This window comes from Gekko japonicus, unplaced genomic scaffold (genome assembly GCF_001447785.1).
Source record: "Gekko japonicus isolate JY-2015 unplaced genomic scaffold, Gekko_japonicus_V1.1 scaffold3101, whole genome shotgun sequence".
Taxonomy (NCBI): Eukaryota; Metazoa; Chordata; class Lepidosauria; order Squamata; family Gekkonidae; genus Gekko; species Gekko japonicus.
Window position 1 is genome coordinate 176,428 of NW_015162567.1, and position 8,618 is coordinate 185,045.

An 8,618-nucleotide genomic window follows, 5' to 3' on the forward strand; every position below is an offset into this window, starting at 1 on the left:
TGTGTCACACAGTGGCCAGAAATGCCAGGTGCCATCAGGAGGTCCAGCAGTGGGGCCAGGACACCAGAAGCCCTCCCACTGTTGACCCCCCCCCCAAGCACCAAGAAGACAGAGCATCCCTTGTCCCAGAGCCCCTATCTATACCTTGTGGCTAAGAGCCACTGATGGACCTCTGCTCCATATGCTTACCTAATTCCCTTCTGAAGCCGCCCACGCTTGTAGCCGCCACCACTTCCTGTGGCAGTGAATTCCAAGTGTTAATCACTCTTTGGGTGAAGAAGTCCTTCCTTTTATCCGTTCTAACCCGACCGTGCAGCAATTTCATGGAGTGCCCACGAATTCTTGTATTGTGAGAAAGGGAGAAAAGTACCTCTTTCTCCACCTGCTCTATCCCAGGCATAATCTTATAAACCTCAATCATGTCACCCCTCAGTCGTCGTTTCAACGTGTATTTATATTTAGGATTTTTGGCTCCAATGTGCATCACCTTGCACTTGGCCACATTGAACCCCATTTGCCACGTTGACGCCCACTCGCCCATCCTTGACAGATCCCTTTGGAGTGCCTCACAATCCTCCCTGGTTTTCACCACCCTGAACAACTTCGTATCATCCGCAAATTTAGCCACTTCACTGCTTACTCCCAGTTAAGTTTCCGTGGCAGTGTGAGCATTTGAACCTGGGTCTCTCGGAGCCTAGGCTGGTACTCTGACCTTTACACCAGGCTGGGTCTCAGTTTGTCCTCGAAAGCCGCCGTTTCCTCTAGGGAAACTGATCTTCGTAGTTTGGAGACCTGTGGTAATTCTGGGTGAACTCCAGGCACCGCTAATGCCCCGTCAGGCGGCCTGACAGTCCATTTAGTTTGGCAGTGACTCTTTGGATACTAATGTGGACTAAGGTCTTTTTCAGCATCTGTTACTACCTAAGTGAAGATACTAGGAGCTGTTGTGGCTCAAGTGGTTAAGACGCGGAACTGCAGGCTGTGGAAGGTCGGTAGTTCAGCAGTTCGAGACCCGAGTGTGCCGCAAGATGGAGTGAGCTCCTGTCTCTAGTTCCAGCTCCTGCCAACCTAGCAGTTGGAAAGCAAGAAATTGCAAGTAGATAAATAGGTACCACTTTGGTGGGAAGGTCACAGTGTTCCGTGCGCCTTGGTGTTTAGTCATGCCGGCCACATGACCACGGAAACGTCTTCGGACAGCGCTGGCTCTTTGGCTTTGAAATGGAGATGAGCACCGCAACCCTAGAGTTGGACTCAACTGGGTTTCGAGCAAGGGAACCTTTACCTTTTTAAGTGAAGATACTAGCCCTTGAACCAAGGGTGTTTTTGTGTGCAAAGCAAACACTCTGTACCAGTACAATAATACCATGTATTCAAACAGGTGCTTTTGTGGAGGGTATTTAGTGCTGTAATAATGGCATGTATGCTTGAACATATGACATTGCCTTATGCTAGCCCTGTTCAGAGGTTACTATGAATACACCCAAAGTCTGTGAACACTTGATTTTTCTTTATACATGCATGAAGTAATTCATATGTTACATTCAAGGCACAGACAGCTGAACACATGATCTAAACCCCACATTTTCCAGGTCGTTGTCCTGGAAGTGAATGGATGTTGGCTCTTTCTTACAAATGTCTTGCACGCACATGCATCCACTGGAAAATGTAAACAGGACATAGTGAATCAGACTCTTGGTCTATTGAGGGTCAGAACTCGTGCGCACTCAATGAAATTGCTGAGCAGTTGGGTTAGAACGGATAAAAGGAAGTACTTCTTCACCCAAAGAGTGATTAGCACATGGAATTCACTGCCACAGGCGGTGGTGGTGGCTCCAAGCATGGGCGGATTCAAGAGGGAATTGGATAAACATATGGTCCATCAGAGGCCCATCAGTGGCTATTAGACACAAGGTATAGGTAGGAACTCTCAGGCTGGGGCAAGGGATGCTCTGTCTTCTTGGTGCTTGGGGGGGGGCAACAGTGGGAGGGCTTCTAATGTCCTGGCCCCACTGGTGGACCTCCTGATGGCACCTGGTATTTTTGGCCACTGTGTGACAGAGTGTTGGACTGGAGGGGCCATTGGCCTGATCCAGCATGGACTTCTCTTATGTTCTTATACATATGGAGCAGAGGTCCATCAGTGGCTCTTAGCCACAAGGTATAGATAGGAGCTCTCGGTCTGGGGCAAGGGATGCTCTGTTTTCTTGGTGCTTGGGGGGAGCAACAGTGGGAGGGCTTCTAATGTCCTGGCCCCACTGCTGGACCTCCTGATGGCACCTGGTGTTCTTGGCCACTGTGTGACAGAGTGTTGGACTGGATGGGCCTTCCGCCTGATCCAACATTGGCTTCTCTGTTATGTTCTTATGGGGCAAGGGATGCTCTGTCTTCTTGGTGCTTGGGGGGAGCAACAGTGGGAGGGCTTCTAATGTCCTGGCCCCACTGCTGGACCTCCTGATGGCACCTGGTGTTCTTGGCCACTGTGTGACACAGAGGGTTGGACTGGAGGGGCCTTCGGCCTGATCCAACATTGGCGTCTCTTAGCAAAGCGAACAATCATACACAGTCACTCCCCCCCTACCCAGTTCCCAGCAGAGCAGATAAATGGGAATGGAAAGGAGCAAGGTTACATAAGAACTGTAGAAATCCACCTGAATCGATATGGAAGTACATGGCAAGTGAGGCCTGAGCTTAGCTTCCGAAATCTGACGAGATCTAACCGGCAGTGGACTCTGATAGTTCTCCCCCCCCCCATCATCTCTGTAGCGATCCTTTAAAGGGGTGTGCCCGGGGTGGAACCTGGGACTTCCTCCATGCCAAGCTGAGCCTTGCGTTCTCTTCTCTCTTCTTGCAGGGGGCGACCGTTGAAAGCCGCGAGGAGCTCTCCAACGGCATGAACCTGATGGACTTCTCAGACGAGATCCTCCTGCACATCCTGAGATACATCCCGGTCTCCGATCTCGTCCTGAGCATCCGGAGAGTGAGCAGGAAACTGGCGGCCCTCAGTCTTGACAAGAGCCTCACCCACTTGGTGAACCTCCACAAGGACTACCAGGTGAGAGAAACCTTCGAGGAAACGGCGTGATGAGGGAGGAGCCAGGAGGTTTGGCCCTTTCCGGAAGCGTTGGGCTTTATTCCGCCCTTTGTGTTTGTGCAAGGGGGCTGGATATCTAGAGAGAAGGTGTGACAAACGCATTTGTTACAAGGGCCAGGTCTGACATAAATGTCTCTTTGTCGGGCCAGGCCGTGTGTGCCCTAAAACGTCATGCCAGGTACCAGAGATAGAAACCCAGAGTTTAAACTAACTACAAAAGATTTTAAAAGAACAGCAGCTCAAATCCAAAAAACCCCCCCCGTTATTAGGCATTTGTTACAAATTGCATAAGCGGATCACGCAGTGTCAAGAAACCACAAATGGGGAAAAATGAACCCCCAAGAGTCTAAACACTGGGGAGGGAGGAGGAGAGACATTATCCTGTTTTGTTCCTGCCGAGCTGGTTTTAGTCTGGTGGTTGTGGTTTTTTTGTTTTTTAATGGGGATTTTAAACGCCTTTTAGAAAAGGCGGGGAACGTTCAGCCGAGTAGTTTTTTCCCCCTGTTGGTCTTTGAAGAACACATTACCGGTCATTACCCTACTCTGTAAATATTTGTCTTGGAAGCCACCTTCAGGCTGGGAGCTGGAAGATCGAAACCGTCTTAAATAAATCTCCCCTGGCCCTTTCCCTTCTAAACCAGAGACGACCAGTCGACGCCAAGGTTCCCTCTAAGCTGTGGAGTCTTGTGAGCAAAAATTCTGCTTTGTGAGCTACTGGCTTTAAAGTGGTGAGCGAGCCGTTTGGCTCCTGCATAAATCAGTTTGCTCTGGAGCCCTCCCTTCCTGAGCGGAGACAAAAAATGTGTGAGCCGGAGGCTAAAAAAACTGTGAGCTTGCTCACACTGACTCAGCTTAGAGGGAACACTGGACGCACTTGGATGTCTCTCTGACTGATCTTCTCATAGGCTGTGCCCCCACCCCGTGTCTCCTTGTCCTCCGGAATAAGCTTTGAAAGAGTGATCTGTCTCATAGGCTGAATGTATTGGAAGACGCCCCCTCCTGAGGTGGGGGTCTCCAGATTGGCCTCCTTCCTGAGGCTATCTCTGGAGAAGGCCTTCTAACTTCTGTTGGCACAGACTTCCCATCGCCTGGATGAACAAGGGTGCCCACAAGGCCTGGGGGAGGGGGGGCCTGGCTCAGTGGAAGAGCCTCTGCTTGGCATGCAGAAGGTCCCCGGTTCAATCCCCGGCATCTCCAGGTAAAAGGACCAGGCTGTAGGTGATGGGAAAGACCTTTGTGCCTGAGACCCTGGCTCAGTGGAAGAGCCCCTGCTTGGCACGCAGAAGGTCCCAGGTTCAATCCCCAGCATTTCCTGGTAAAAGGATCAGGTTGGTGGTGATGGGAGAGACCTCTGTGCCTTAGACCCTGGCTCAGTGGAAGAACCTCTGCTTGGCATGCAGGAGGTCCCAGTTTCAATCCCCTGCATCTCCAGTTAAACGGATCGGGTAGTAGGTGATGGGAGAGACCTCTGTGCCCGAGACCCTGGCTCAGTGGAAGAGCCTCTGCTTGGCATGCAGAAGGTCCCAGGTTCAATCCCCGGCATCTGCAGGTAAAAGGACCAGGCAGGAGGTGATGAGAAAGACCTTGACCTGAGACCCTGGCTCAGTGAGTCTGAGTAGACAGTACTGACCTTGATGAACCAAGGGGTCTGATTCCGTAGAAGGCAGCCTCATATATTTTTTGCAGTTTTTGCATTTTGTGTGTCTGTGGGCCCGTGCTTGGAAGTGAAGGCGACCTCTGGCGACTCCTACTGGAGCACGGAGGACGTTCAGAGAAGTGTCTCGATAGCCTGCCTCTGCCTCCCTGCCCTGGTATTTCTTGGAGGTCGCCCATCCAAATACTTGCCGGTGTCGGCCCTGCTTAGCTTCCAAGGTCTGACGCGATCGGGCTTGCCCGGTCTACCCAGGTCGGGGCCCTTTTGTCAGTCTTGAATCTATAGCCCATCAGCAGCTTCGTTGGGTACCCCTGAATTCTAGCATCGTAGAAGGTGTGCCAGTAGAAGGTAGCTTCATGGGTGCTTGTGCGTGCTTTTAAACCCGTTGGCAGCCCTTCATCCATCCCAGTCCTTATCAGCAAGACATTTCAAAGGCCTCCGTGACTTTCTCGTGGCTCCCAACCCCTCTCTTCTTGGTGGCGCGATGAAGGCTGAGGTGTTGCTGGCAGGCACAGAAGCGGCACGCAGCTTTCAGGCGGGTCGTGCGTCGCTAGCGTTCTGCCGTTTTCCTCTGCGGCAAATGAGACATAAAGCTCACAGGTCATCAGTCGGGGCGGCAGTCGTCGGGTGGTGAGCACGCACTGCCGAACAGCCCACATTTTGCCGTAAGAACGGCAGGGTGGTGTCTCCCTGGGCAAAGTTGGCCCTGGGAGACTTGAGTTCTGATCCTCACAGAACCGCGAAGCCGATTGGTCAACGTTGGGCCAGGTCTTCCCTCTCAGGGATTGTTACAAGGACAAAAAATGTGGGGAACTACGTTTTCTGCTCTGAACTCCTTGGGGGAAGGACGGGGGGTAGAAAGGGGTAGATGGGCTCAGTACAACTTAGGCTTCTTAAGGGTTCCTGAGCCCTGATCTCAGAAGTGAAGCAGGTTCAGCCCTGGTTATTTATTCGGTTTATACCCTGCCCTCCCCGCCGAAGGAGGCCCAGGGCAGCCGACATAAAAATCAAGATAGATTAAAAACAGAGTATTCATAAAACCATTAATAAAGTGCTAGCGTACAGTATTCCATTGAACAATGGCGATGCATAGTGTCACATTGGTCATAGTGGGATGCAGTCAGCAGTGGTTTAAGGACTATCATCTCAGTCCCACGCTGGTGTCAATTTATGCTGGCGAGGCACGGGTTGCCGATGATGGTTCCAGGCACAGGGTCTTAGGTCTGCATTCAGCTATTAGGTGTGGCTCCTTGGTCAAAGGCCTGGTGGAAGGGCTCCGTCTTGCAGGCCCCACAGAACTGTAAGAGGTCCCGCAGGGCCCTAGTATCTTCCGGGAGCTCATTCCACTGGTGTGGAGCCACCACTGAAAAGGCCCTGGCCCTGGTCATAGCCAACCTGGCATCTTTAGGACCAGGGAGAATACTTAGTACTTGGATGGGAGACCACCAAGGAAGCCCAGGGTTGCTACGCAGAGGCAGGCCATGCCAAACTACCTCTGAACGTCTTTTGCCTTGAAAACTCTACATGAGTTGGCTGCAACTTTTAAAAATAGCATCATCATAATCATCATCAAAATAGTGATACAGGAAAACAAGGGAAAAGGGGGAGATATGGATATTACTAGGTGCAAGGGCCGTTGCGGGAAGAGAGACAACGAGCCCTAGACAGAGGCCGCCGGAGGGGCCCCCCCATGCACTGGCAAAGGAGAGCACGGCGGCTCCCCAGCGGCCAGGGTTGCACCTCCCCCACCGCGCACTGGAGGCAGCGGGGCAAGCCAGCCAGGCTCGTCCCTCCTCTGTCGGCGCGGGCAGGGGGCCTGAGCGGCAGCTTCTGGGCGGCCGCCTGGGCTGAAGGGCAGGAGAACCCAGGGGGAGAGCCTGCAAGGGCTCCCCGGGCCCCTGCTGGCTCAATGGCCTCGGCGGCTGGGCCGGGGGGGGGCTCTGGCTGGCCTCTCCTGCCGGGCTGCCTCAGCGGGAGGGCAGGAGAACTAACGGGGAGGGCCGCAAAGGGCTGCCCGGCCCCTTCTCAGCTCGCTTGCCTTGTAAGGAGAGAGAATAATCTATAACTTATTCATAACGATGATCAGCATCAGAGTAAATATAGAGCATTTAACATAGACATTTAAAATACATAATATTAGGAAGAGTTTTATATACTCCATACATTTATTATTAAAGTCTAGCCTTTATTTCTATTAGTTACTATTAATATTAATACTCATAGTCTATTAACTGTTAGACACTGATTATTATATTGTATGTTCAATTACATCTTAATACTGTGCGACTGAACAACAACAACAGCAACGCCACTGCGGTTGTCATAATCAAACTATAATCGAGGAGTACATTTAGAGCATTTCTAAAAGGGTAACAATAAACTATTGTTTAAACAATAAACTATTGAGCAAGCTTCAGAGGACGGCGGAAGGCAGGAGGGCATGGCGGGATCTGGTCCATGGAGGCGCGGAGAGTCGGACTCGACTGTGCGACTGAACAACAACAACAATAAACTAGGTTGCAACTCAAGGGCCCTGGCTAACCCACCGTCAGTGCTCCCTCTAAGCTGTGGAGCCCTGTGAGCAAAAATCCTACTTTGTGAGCTCCTGGCATTCAAGTTCTGAGCGAGCGATTTGGCCCCTGCATAAATCTGTTTGCTCTGGAGCCCTCCTCCCTGAGCTCAGACAAAAACGTGTGCGCCAGAGGCTAAAAAACTGTGAGCCAGCTCACACGGACTCAGCTTAGAGGGAACACTGCCCATCGTTGTCAGATCTCGGAAGCTAAGCAGGGATGGTTCCGGACTCAATGTTCCCTCTAAGCTGTAGAGTCTTGTGAGCAAAAATTCTACTTTGTGAGCTACTGGCATTAAGGTTGTGAGCGAGTAGTTTGGCTACTGCATCAATTAGCTTGCACTGGAGCCATCCTCCTTGAGCTAGGACAAAAATGTGTGAGCCAGAGGCTAAAAAACTGTGAGCTGGCTCACACTAACTCAGCTTAGAGGGAACGCTGGTTCTGCTTAGTGCTTGGATGGGAGACCACCAAGGAAGTCCAGGGTCTGCACACCGAGGCAGGCAATGGCCAAGCCACCCCCCAGCGTCCCTTGCCTCAAAAGCCCTGCCGGGGGTCGCCCTAAACCAGCTGCGTGACTCGGCAATGCTTTCAGCCCCCCTGAGGGTTCCCTGAGTCTTTTCTCGTCCGCTTCTTCCCTCCCAGGTGGACAAAGACAAGGTGAAGCAGCTGATGCGGGAGATCGGGAAGGAGATCCACGAGCTGAACATGGCCGGCTGCTACTGGCTGCCGGGCTCCACCGTCGACCAGGTGACCCACTGCAAGAGCCTGGTGCGGCTGAACCTGTCCGGCTGCCCCCTGACCTCCCTCCGCCTCTCCAAGATGCTCTCGGCCCTGCCGCGCCTCCGCTCGCTGGCCATCGACGTCAACCCGGGCTTCGACGCCTCCCACCTGAGCAGCGAGTGCAAGGCCACCCTGAGCCGGGTGCTGGAGCTGAAGCAGACCCTCTACACCCGCTCCTACGGGGTGGTCCCCTGCTGCACCAGCTTGGAGAAGCTCCTCCTCCACTTCGAGATCCTAGACCGCTCGTGCTTTATCCTCTCCGGCCAGCTGATGGTGGGCGAGAGCAACGTCCCCCACTACCAGAACCTGCGGGTCTTCTACGCCCGCCTGGCGCCCGGCCTGGTCAACCAGGAGGTGGTGAGGCTCTACCTGGCGGTGCTGAGCGACCGGACGCCGGAGAAGCTCCACGCCTTCCTCATCTCCGCCCCCGGCGGCTTCGCCGAGAGCTGCACCGTCAAGAACCTCCTGGACTCCATGGCCCGGAGCGTGACGCTGGACGCCCTCCAGCTCCCCCGCTCCTGGA

At 53.0% G+C, this 8,618-nt stretch overlaps 1 protein-coding gene across 1 annotated transcript in view; it reads left to right on the forward strand.

The window, feature by feature from the left end:
• The window catches only part of LOC107106286 (F-box/LRR-repeat protein 18-like), a gene marked incomplete at its 3' end in the record, with an annotated part of 10,480 nt that extends 1,866 nt beyond the window's left edge, over positions 1 to 8,614 (forward strand). The window contains exons 2-3 of the mRNA XM_015406413.1: positions 2,852 to 3,052; positions 7,958 to 8,614. Coding sequence (XP_015261899.1) covers positions 2,852 to 3,052; positions 7,958 to 8,614 — 858 coding nt within the window. The remainder of the gene's footprint in view (positions 1 to 2,851; positions 3,053 to 7,957) is intronic.
• Between the last annotated feature and the right edge of the window lie 4 nt (positions 8,615 to 8,618).